Source organism: Podarcis vaucheri (assembly GCF_965113315.1).
Source record: "Podarcis vaucheri genome assembly, chromosome: 14".
In the NCBI taxonomy this organism is placed as follows: Eukaryota; Metazoa; Chordata; class Lepidosauria; order Squamata; family Lacertidae; genus Podarcis; species Podarcis vaucheri.
Window position 1 is genome coordinate 32247153 of NC_138752.1, and position 11618 is coordinate 32258770.

General features: G+C 45.9%; 1 protein-coding gene across 1 annotated transcript; it reads left to right on the top strand.

Moving 5' to 3' along the window:
- The first annotated feature begins 743 nt into the window (after positions 1–743).
- Positions 744–8087, top strand: RPUSD1 (RNA pseudouridine synthase domain containing 1). Its single transcript, XM_082199301.1, has 5 exons — positions 744–952; positions 1795–1918; positions 5054–5156; positions 5301–5402; positions 6419–8087. Exons 1-5 carry the CDS (start codon positions 771–773, stop codon positions 6823–6825), a joined length of 918 nt encoding a protein of 305 aa, XP_082055427.1. The 5' UTR covers positions 744–770; the 3' UTR covers positions 6826–8087.
- The last annotated feature ends 3531 nt before the right edge of the window (positions 8088–11618 follow it).

Genomic DNA, 11618 nt, shown 5'->3' on the forward strand with positions numbered 1-11618 from the left:
TGGCAGCATCTGCTCCAAAAAATCTCTTTCTGAGGTTTTGATAGAGTTGACAATGGAGTATATAATGGGGGAGATCTGCCTCACCTACCCCACAAATACAAAGTCTTAAATGCCTTGGAACATTTCTGTATCTCCCATCTAAGACTGGCATAGGCATTGTTTGAAAACGGAGAGCTGTAAAGGCAGTTTTCAGGGAGGCAAAGGTAAGTGACTGCAAGTATTGAGCTCTGGTGTGGTGAGATTTCAGCAAATAGTACCAATGGGAAAATTTTGAGATATGGATTAGAGATAAATCTTGCCCGTTAGCCTGTTCATAAACCCAATCCCTGAGGAGTCTTTTCACTCCAGGGAATATAAAATCTGTTGTCAGGTTTTTATTGAGGCTGGCAGGTCTTGTACTAACTTGGCCCAACCGCCCTTCTTCCATTGTTCCTCCAGGCAGAGTCTAGGCAAGCGGTCTTCTGACGTATCCAGACAAAAAGCAGTTGTCTCTGCCCTAGCCTTTAGACTTTTCCTCAGCATTTGATACAATTGACAGATTGATTTATTGCAATTTCTTAAGCACACCTGACATTTGTCTTTAGGGCTTCATCCATACCTGGGCTTTAGTTCTCAGCAAGTGTCCATTAATGCATTAACCAGAGTTGATGAGCATGCACAGAGTGATTTGCCTCTCCGACAGAATTACTCTGGACAACTTTCTCAAATCTAGGTCAGAAGGGAAGAACACTTTTTGGATCAGAAACTCAGAACTGCACCTCTCCATCGCTATGGAGCCTGTGAGCATCGATAACTTGTCCATTCTGTACCAAAGTGCGGACTTCATTGTGGTTAACAAACACTGGGATGTCCGCATTGACAGCAAAATGTGGTATGAAAAGCTCACCCTGCAGAGCCAGTTGAAATATCGGTTCCCTGAGCTTGTGGACCCAGACACATACTATGGCTTCCGGTGGGTAGTTTGTAAGAAGGCTCTCTGTTTACTTAATGTGTGGGATAACAGTATGAAACAGTTTCAGTCAAACAATTTATGAACTTGGTTATTAGCAGCTGCCAGGTTATATAGCACAGAAATGGGAAACTTTACAAGCACTGACTCCTGCATTATGATAAAAAAATGTATGGACCCTTGCAATTGCTGAAACCCATAAATGTATAGACCTATAAACTACAGGCAGCAACCTCTTAGCACCCAGGCACAGACCTACTCTGTAAAATGGGTATTATATGGCTAGTGTGATGGCGACAGTAATGTGAGCTGGAAATTTTCTAGAGCAATAAATGGATGCTGATTGCAAAAACTGTACTAGGTAAGCCTGTCAGTTTTCAGCGTTTTTTTGCTTTGCTTACTAAATGCAATTAAAATAAACTTGTTACATTAGATTGCTCTCCAGAGCAATGCAAACTGGCGACTTCCAGATTCAAATCGTTCTATGCAAGCCTAATTTCAGTTCTAAATTTTGTGGAAAACCCAAGATGACAAGTGCAAAGTGCATTTTAGTGTAAATGAGGAAGGTGTTTGTTTGTTTTTTAAAGTGAATTGAGGTCAAGGCCAGATTTTCCAAAGTTCACAGAACCTTTGTTTGGAATTGTTTTACTTCTGCTACATACTTTGAAAAGTTGTTTGTTTGTTCGCTGTGATTTATATACCTCTTAAGACATTGTAACCAAATCAATTAGGTCAAGGATAATCTTTTCATTTGTACTTGGATATTGTTGGAAGCCATTTTGAATCAAGATGGCAGACTGAACCTTTCAGGTTGTTAATAATAGATAAATCTTGTGATCTTCCAGGTTTTGCCACCAGCTGGATTTCTCCACCAGCGGGGCCCTTTGCGTGGCGCTCAACAAGGCAGCTGCTGGAAGTGCCTACAAATGCTTCAAGGAACGGATGGTGACCAAAGCCTACCTTGCGCTGGTGAGCGTACTGGGAGCCAATGTAGCTCTTTCAAGACCGGTGTAATATGGTCTCAGAGCACCTTGTGCTTTCAGTATTCCTAAATGCTTAGCTTTGGAGCATACTGAACAACTCTTCCTGCCCACCTTCTCCAGAGTTACCCTAGGGGTCAACCCTTAATGGCTGACTTGCCTTCTTTCACTCTGATTGGCTCTGGTCAGCACAAAGCATGAGAAGACTTCTTAGCAGCTAAAAAACTCCCCTTTCTTGCTGGTTGGGGCTCTAGGATAGTGGAGGCAGGGAATCCGCTGTTCCAAAGTATGGGTGCTGCTGCACTAAAAGATGATCTACAGGATCTGCTATGATTCACCCATCTTCCCACAAAACACAAGGTCACGTTCATGTGCCCAATCCACACTTTTCCACAGGAGGTGAAAAAGATTTTCGATGAGCACTTTTAACATTTATATTTTTTCCCCCAGCCATGAAAACGGCATGTGTTTCTGGCCAGCACTGTTGAAACAGACCCGGAAAGCCAGTAGGGCGTCAGACGTCAGCTGGCGTTCATATTTTTATCTTGATCCCTTTTGGGTGTCCCACTGACACGCGAGGCAAGGCCATCTGTAGGATGGGTGCCTAGCGACTGGCCGCCTGTGACTTAAACATTACTTCTTTAAAAGGGAAAGATTAAAAAAGGCATTAAGTAAAAGTGAGTAGCAGATTGGCAGGAAATGAGGTTGGTTTTGCAACTGGTCGCAGCTAGGAAGAGAGAATCCTTGCATGTCAAAGAGGACAAAGAGGACTCGGGGTGTGGGGGGTGTGTGTGTATATATGTGTGTGTGTGTGTGTGTGTGTGTGTGTGTATATATGCCAGTTTTAAGGCTGTTCGTCACCTAGGTAATTTTGTATTTCTGGGTTGAGTACCCAGCATCTTTCAGAGGTGCATTCCCACTACCCTAAAGAAAATGATACAGTCCGTGATGCTTTTTCCTTTTCCTATCCTCGGCTCTTGTTCCCCACTGCTGATCTAAAGCTTTCTATTCCCTGCCTCTCCCTTTACCCAAGTAACTTCCTGGGATTTTCATTAGCTGGAATAACAATAATATAATACATTATTATTAACAGCATTTATACAATGTATAATATAGGGGTTTTTTGTGACCTTTAACAACTACCCTGTAAGGTAGGACGGAATTATTATCTCCATATTGCATAAAAGGGTGCAGTGAGATTGAGATGTCTTAGGCCATGAAGTGAGTTCACTGCATTACACGTACTGTCACCATCGGCTCTCACCGTTATGCCATGCCCGCCTCTGGCTATGTTAAACATCTGATGTGGATGCATGATGTAGCCACAGGATGAAAAAGCCACAGTGAAGAGCATGTGGAAGCACATTATGTGTGTTTTTCCTACCCCTGTGGCATATTTGACCTCCCCTTCTTACTCCCCTGCATCAGATAACCCGTGACTCACACCTGGGATTCCAAGCGGAATTCTGCACACCTGAAATTAGGACAGGCCTGTACACATGCTGTACATTTAAAGCACACGGCTTCCCCTCAAAGAATCCTGGGAGCTGTGGTTTACCCCTATGGTATTTTTAAACTTAAAATCCATTGTTGTATATTGTTTTCAATGTTTGTTTTGCTATTGGGATTGTAGTTCCATTTGTGTTTCACAAGCTGGTCTCTGACCGTAATAAATTTCATGTTCATGTCCCCCTCATAGAGCCACAATTCCGAGCACCCTCAGCAAATTACAGTTCACAAGATTCTTTGGGTGGGGGTGGGGTGGGGTGGGGGAGAAAGCTAGGTGCCTTCCATGTGTGTTTAAATGTGGTTTTAATTGTATGATGTGGATGTCACCAAAGCTTGTCATGGCTTTTTGTTAAACGTGAGAGACAAAAAGGGTGGCACAAAGACTCTGCAGATGCTGAATCCATTCAGGAAGCAGAGCTAATCTGCCGCAGATGAAATCCTCCCGGGCCAAGTGGATTATGTGTCTCTTAGCTTCTGTGGATGGGAAGAGCTTAACGCAGCCTGGTCACGGGGAAACCATGCTGATCCGCGCAGTCTGGAATGGAAAAAAGCTTATTTGCTGAGAGCATGGATCTTCAAAGGAAAAAGATGTGCCTTCCCCCGGCAGTGTTACATCTCCTCCAAAACCAAGAGTCTGGTGCCCTCTTGGCTTTGGGATTGAAGAGCTGGGCAAGTCTGCCAGTTTTGGCTTCTCTGCATTTCTCACTTTCGTAGTCTCATCTTCCGTTTGCCCCATTTCTGCATCAGTTTGCAAACTTCTTTTTAAACAAGTCATCCTGAAAACCTTACATGCATCAGTCATCACAGTGTGATTTTTTAAATCTCCCAGTAAAACACATCTTTGCAAGCAAGTTTGTTTTAATGTATGCATTTTTGCGTCCATGATTCCCTGATAGCCTTTTTTTTTGGCTTGGAGAACTGCATTCCAGAATTTGCAAAAGTGCAAATTTCGAAAAGCAGCTGTATGTTCATGTTCTGGCCTGGGAATTTGATTCACATACTAGACGAAATTCTCACCTATCTCTGTACGGACTACAACAGGGGTGTCCCAAAGCTCAACAACTTTGACCTGCTTCCCTAAAAAAATCTCAATAACTCTGAAGTACCCCCCCAAATGGGTAGATCACTGCCAGTCGTCCCCCCCCCCCGGGAGTAGATCACAATCTCTTGGGAGTTGGATGTCCCTGGACTACAACTCCCAACAGGGCTGCTGGGAGTTGTACTCCAAAACATCTGGGAGGCACCAGGTTGAGGGAGACTGGTTTAGAGGAACTTACTCCTGGTAAGTGTCTGAAGTGAGGATGAGGGTGGGGGGAACTTGTGGCCCTCCAGATGTTCTTGGACTCCAACTCCCAACAGCCCCAGCAGCCAGCATAGTCAGTGGCGAGGGATGATGACACGCTTTGTAGTCCAGCGACACCTGGAGGGCCCTAGGTTCCCCAACCCTGATTTAAAGTAAGGGAAGTTAAGATGTCCCTGTACAGCAGTTCTGCAGGTATATGGCTTTGCAAGTGATATCGACCTGTTACCATTTTACAGTTGGGAAACTGAGGTTTGAGGTTTTTTCATGTTAAGACTCAGGGTGTTGTGACAAAATGCATCCTCTGCTTGGCAGGTGAGGGGCCACATCCAAGAGACGAGGATGACGATCCACTACGCCATCGGGAAGAACACGACAGAAGGCTTGACACACATGATGTGCATTGAAGGGACGGAGGGTAGGGCTGCCACCACCCTTTCATGCCCCCTTTGTCATTTTCATTGTAGCACTGAGGCATTGCATCGTCAGAAAACTTTGAGCTTTGCAGATGTTTTGAAAATTGACTTTGCTTTTAACTCATTAATTCCAACATTTCTGACAGGTTGTGAAAACCCCAAACCTTGCCAGTCGGAGCTAACAGTGCTTGAACATGGCCTTTACAGTGGCGATCCAGCGACGAAAGTTCTTCTGCAGCCCCTCACAGGTAAAAGGACTCCAGCTCCTTCATTGCATGGCTCTGGAATGGTCTTTCCCACAATGCAATGTGTGCTTCTGTATCCAGGCTGTCAAGTCAGGCCAGTTCAGCAAGGCCAGTTCTCCACTCTTCTGTGCCTCAGAGAAGTTTACAGTGGTACCTCAGGTTAAGTACTTAATTCGTTCCGGAGGTCCGTTCTTTACTGAAACTGATCTTAACCTGAAGCACCACTTTAGCTAATGGGGCCTCCTGCTGCCACTGCGCCACCAGAGCACAATTTCTGTTCTCATCCTGAAGCAAAGTTCTTAACCTGAAGCACTATTTCTGGGTTAGCGGAGTCTGTAACCTGAAGTGTATGTAACCTGAGGTACCACTGTATTTACTTGTATATCTAATTGATTTTTATTGAAGTTTTTTCATACAAACAAGAAGTATATAATAACAAATGTGGCATGCATAACAAATCTTGAATGTGAACTTAGTCCTTGTGCTGCTTGTTGACATACATAAAAAATACACAAAAATAGATAAGGTGCAGAAACAGCAGTCTGGAAGACCAAAGGAAGTAATTTATACATTTTTAAGCTAAAGGCCAAAAGTGTTTCGGTATAATACACGTTTCTGCACTTTCAGAAAAGAAAATTCAAGGCGGAGTACAACTTATTAGAATAAAAACAGCAGAAAAGCTTTGTTAAGACATCAATAAGTACTGATTGGTTTAAAAAAAAGAGAGAATTCATGTTACAAAGGCCTGTCTAAAACAGTATCGTTTTCAGAAGCTGCTGCCAGTCTGTGCAGGGAATACTGAGCATGGACTGATTGGTCTGACTCAGTATAAGGCAGCTTCCTAATGGGGATGTGTGAAGGGTTTGTTGGTGAAATGTCACCGCCAGAATTGAATGAAACATTTCACGTATCTCCTGGAAGCGACTTATGTCTCCCTGTCCTTGGAGAAGGGTGGGCTGATAGCCGAAAGGGTCTCTGTCCTAAAAAAAATTGGCATTGTCCTTTCCGCCCCTCCTCAGGAAGAACCCACCAGCTCCGCGTCCACTGCAGCGCCATCGGGCACCCGGTGGTGGGCGACTTCACGTACAGTTTCAAGAAGGACAGTGGCCCTTACCGCATGATGCTCCATGCCTACTACTTGCGCATCCCGACCAGCAAGGAGCTTATTGAGGTGATCGCGCCTGACCCTTTTGTCCCCACCGTGGACAGCAACTGGGCCCCTCGGCGTGCCACGCACCAGTTGGAGGAGCTGATCCAAGAACTGAAGGACCAGAGCGTCCTGGCGGAGGAAGGCCGTCAGGGGAATCTGCTTGGGAGCCCAAGCCCTGAGGCCCCGCAGGAAGCCAAGAGCCCTGAGGTGGAGGAGTTGGAGCAGGAGCAGCGAGGGAAATGTGAGCAGTGGCTGGCTGAGTGGGCCCTGGAATGACATGACCCATGGATCCCTCGTGGTTGGGAAACCCCCGAATCTTTATACTTGGTCTCTACCGCTGATTCCTGCCAGAAGCTTTTCCAGGCCTGACTCCCAGCACCTGTCGTCTTGTTCACTCCCAACATTCCTCGGAAATGCCTCTGTGAGGGTCGCGTTCCCAAACTGGAATTTTGACTGTGTGCTTGATCAGCTTTTTAACCCCGTGCCCTCAAGCTGGCTCGTTTTAGTCGCCGGATGTGGAAGATCACGGACTGTGGTCAGACAGGCCAGGTTTGTGCCCTGATATTGACACTCTTAAGCCATTGGATTAACGCAATTGGGGCACTGTCTCTCAGGGTGATGTCAAGTCATACTTAGAGTAGACCCATTGAAATCAGTAGCCTTAAAATTGCTCATCAGTAATACTAAACATTTTCTTTGTTCCTATATAAGCCATACTAGAGACTTTCAGAGACGAGCCACATAGTTGGCTCTGAATTTCCTAGCAGCCAGTGCAAATAGAGAGGCAATCAATTTGATTGATTGATTGCATCAGATCCCACCTTTTTCTCCAAGGAGCTCAAAGTGACATATATGTGCATGGTCCTTTCCCATCTCATTTAATCCCCACAACTACCCTGTGAAGTAGGTTTGGCTGAGAGGCAGTGACTGGCCCGGTGTCACCCAGTGAACTTTACGGCCGAGTGAGCACTTGAACCCTGGTCTCCCAGGTCGTTGTCTGACACTTTAACCCAGGGTTTCCCCAACTTGGGTCTTCAGCTGTTTTTGGACTACAGCTTCCATCATTCCTAGCTAACAGGACCAGTGGTCGGGGTTGATGGTAGTCAAGAAACAGCTGGAGACCCAAGTTTGGGAAACTCTTCTCTAACCGCTTTGCCACGCTGGCCGATTTTCCTTGTCCCACAGCGAAAAGCACGCAAACTCACTTGATGTAAAAATAATAATAACATTGTGGTTAAACTCAGACAGGTACTTTACATGAGGATATTTGTCTAGAGGAGGGACGTCCAACTCCCAAGAGACTGCGATCTACCTCCAGCACAAAAAAGTGGCAGGGATCTAAGTCCTTTTAGGGGTTTGGGTCAAAGTTGAGCTTTTTTTAGGAGTTCAGGTCAAAGTTCTTGAGCTTTTCTTAGGGGGCAAGGTTGGTGTTGAGATCATTTGGGGGAGGGCGCAAAGCAGAGGTTATTATTTAAGGCGGAAACGCCGAAAAACGCTCACCCTAACAAAAGCTGGGCAGTGCTAACTCTGAATTCTGGTTTAGTGATCCTGCACGACTGAAGGAAACAGTGAGGGGGCAGGGCTGGATACATTCATTTTACAGCTGCTCTTCTCAAGAAAACAGAAATGAACTAGTGATCAACCGCGATCTACCGCTATCACCTGGGGATAGACCTGGACATCCCTGGTCTAGAGGATGCTGAGTAACGTAGTGAACAGCGTCCTCTATAACTATTTTACACAAAAGACTCAGAAATGCTGTTCCATAGGTAGCTCCTTCTAGCAGCCTTACAGAGGTAATAGCACTAAGTCTTAGCTTTGCAGAAGCAATTCTATGCGGAGCCAAAGTAACTCTCAGCCTATTATTAGTCTGGGTGTTGGAGACAGTTCAGATTTCCTTTCTAAAGGAAGCATTGACCTGTTGGCATCTCTGCTGTTTGCAGACATGCTGTTCAGGCTAGAGTGCAAATCCAGCCACCAAACGACCGTAACGGGATGCTAATGCTTCGCGTCTGGTTTCCATCGTTCACCCTTCAATTCCCCCAAACAAGTTACTGCTTTGTGTATGACTGCTAGGGAACCTGGTAGTGAGATGATCACAACCCAGTCATAGTGGCTGATAGACGTCAGTGGGTCTTCTCTGAGGGTGATGCATGCTGGACGTCGCCCTCAACCTCTGCTGCCCTCAGGAGAATCCGTGGGGAAAGTGTCAGAAAAAAGGGACCACTTGACCTGCTGAAACCCCACCCCCTGCCTGCCTTCGGCCACAGAGATTCACTCCCCTTTTCATCTGTCTTTCATTTTGGATAATAACCAATGCATGAGGAGGCTTGTCACATAAATGTCTCTTGGACTCTGAAGCAAAAAAATGGATGAAAGAAACCAGGAAAATCTCCTTTCCTTTTTTAGTGGGGTCCCCCAGCAGGGCACCCATAGGTATCTCAGAACCCTTAGATAATACTCTGCTCCCCAACACCTGTCAAGCATTCTTGACCCTCTTAATTTTTTTAAAAAATGAGGACTTTGGGGGAAATTACTTCCTTGAGGGTGCCTGTTTTTTCACCTGTGTTTTGTTTTTTTAGGGTGGGTGGGGAACGCTGTTTAGATGCTTTCCTTGTTGCTTTGAGAGAGAAGTCTGAGTACCAACAGTTTTTCTTCTGCAGATTGGTTGCTTTGTGGTGCCCACACCTATTCCTTAGATTTCCAAATGTGCCCCTAGGCCTGAAAAAGTTGCAGACCCCTTTCTGGTTAAGGTTTTCCCCTACTTCTCTCTCCCCTAGAGCTCTTTTCCTGGCTGACCTTTGCCTTTACTTCCCATAGAAAGAAAGCTTTTGGCAATTTTAGATCAGCCATCTTGCATTTTTTTCATGTTATGTGGATGTCTGGAACGGTATGTATGTGGGTTTCAGCTTTTATCTGCCCTGCAGTAGCAGCTGATGGTGGTGATGATAACAATCCTTTTCTAGGGCATTGTTACAACTGCTCCACAACATACTTGTGTGTGTGTGTGTGTGTCTTTTTAAAAATCACATTTGAGCTCATTTTCCTATGCAGGTTTTAGGATGACTTTACATCAGGGGTTTCAGTGCCCTTGTTCATTTTATTATGCCCATGAATCTTCTGAGCCCCAGTGCCCCATTTGCCATGAAAACACATTGAGCAGAAAAAAGGAAGTTGGAATAGTCACACTCTTTCCCACTTCCTCCTTCAGCTCTATGTGCTTTACAGTTCCACTGGACCTGACTTTTACCAGTTCCTTTGAGGAAAAACAATGTTTGTCCCTGTGCACATCCTCTCTTTCTGTCTTTGGAGAGGGGAGCTGATCTGGGTTCAGAAGGGGAAGAGAAGTGATCAGAGAGTGTCCACAACACTTACTGAAAAGTCCCTATGTGCTAATTGGTTTCTTTAAAGATGGTGACCCCTGCCTTAAATTGACACACTCTCTTGTGCATAGACACACATGCACACTGCCTTCCTTCCCCATGTCAGATCTAGCTGGCGAAGCTAGCTTTGTGCTCTTTGAATCCTGATTTGTGCCTGGAGACCCATGCAGTCAAGAGGCATGCATTTTCTCATTGTGGCACAGAAAGGGTAGTGTCCTTTCCCTCATCCATCTTTATTTTGAAACAAAGGGAGCATCTGATCTTCACAGCTAGGGTTGAAAACGTGCCTTACAAGGGATTCCAGGGAACTGCAAGTCCTACACTGCATGCAGGTCCTGTCTTCTTATTCCTGCATGTATCCTTCCAGCCCTCACGATAGAGACTTCGTTTTCCTTGTGAAATAATAATAATAATAATAAATTTTATTTATATCCCGCCCTCCCCAGCCGAAGCCGGGCTCAGGGCGGCTAACAACAATAAAACAGTACAAAAGTACAACATAAACAACATTCTAAAATCATTCATTATAAAAATTAATTAATTCAAGCCACTAGCAACCATTGGGCCAGAGCTCTGCGAAGATTGCCGAGGGAGGGAGTCAGGCTGTGCCCTGGCCAAAGGCCTGGTGGAACAGCTCTGTCTTGCAGGCCCTGCGGAAGGATGTCAAGTCCCGCAGGGCCCTGGTCTCTTGTGACAGAGTGTTCCACCAGATCGGAGCCACAGCCGAAAAAGCCCTGGCTCTAGTTGAGGCCAGCCTAACTTCTCTGTGGCCTGGGACCTTCAAGATGTTTTTATTTGAAGACCGTAGGTTTCTCTGTGGGGCATACCAGGAGAGGCGGTCCCGTAGGTACGAGGGTCCTAGGCCATATAGGGCTTTAAAGGTTAAAACCAGCACCTTAAACCTGATCCTGTACTCCACCGGGAGCCAGTGCAGCTGGTATAGCACCGGGTGAATGTGATCTCGCAGCGAAGACCTCGTAAGGAGTCTCGCTGCAGCATTCTGCACCCGCTGGAGTTTCTGGGTCAGTCTCAAGGGCAGCCCCACGTAGAGCGAGTTACAATAATCCAGTCTGGAGGTGACCGTCGCGTGGATCACAGTGGCTAGGTCAGGGCGAGAGAGGTAAGGAGCCAACTGCTTAGCTTGGCGGAGATGGAAAAATGCCGCCTTTGTTATAGCTGCAATCTGCGCCTCCATGGAAAGGGAGGTGTCGAAGATTACACCCAAACTCTTAACGGACGGTGCTGGCACTAATTGCACCCCCGCAAGAGATGGGAGTTGCCCCCCCAATCCCATATCGCCCCGTCCCAGCCACAGGACCTCTGTCTTCGAAGGATTTAGCTTCAACCGGCTCCCACGTAACCATCCAGCCACAGCTTCCAAACATCTGGTCAGTGTGTCTGGGGCCGAGTCAGGATGGCCATCCATCAACAGATAGAGTTGGGTGTCATCGGCATACTGATGACAACCCAGCCCAAAACTCCGAACAAGCTGGGCGAGGGGGCCATTTCCCATTTCCTTGTGAAACCTCCTAAAGCCTTGCCAAATTTTCCCAAAAAGGATGCTGCATCCAAGTGTAGATTGTGCCGTTGATATTTGTACACATTATGTTATGCAAGTAGAATTTAAACTGATCACAGTTTTTTTTAGGCAGTGCTGTGCATATATAGAATATTGCTCATAATGCC

What these genes read in the sequence shown, in the direction of transcription:
- RPUSD1 (XM_082199301.1), top strand. Translation starts at nt 771, where the DNA reads ATGGAGCCTGTGAGCATCGATAACTTGTCCATTCTGTACCAAAGTGCG. An exon ending in GTGCATTGAAGGGACGGAGG is followed by an intron (nt 5,157 to 5,300) that starts GTAGGGCTGCCA and finishes CATTTCTGACAG; the next exon opens with GTTGTGAAAACCCCAAACCT. An exon ending in TCTTCTGCAGCCCCTCACAG is followed by an intron (nt 5,403 to 6,418) that starts GTAAAAGGACTC and finishes GCCCCTCCTCAG; the next exon opens with GAAGAACCCACCAGCTCCGC.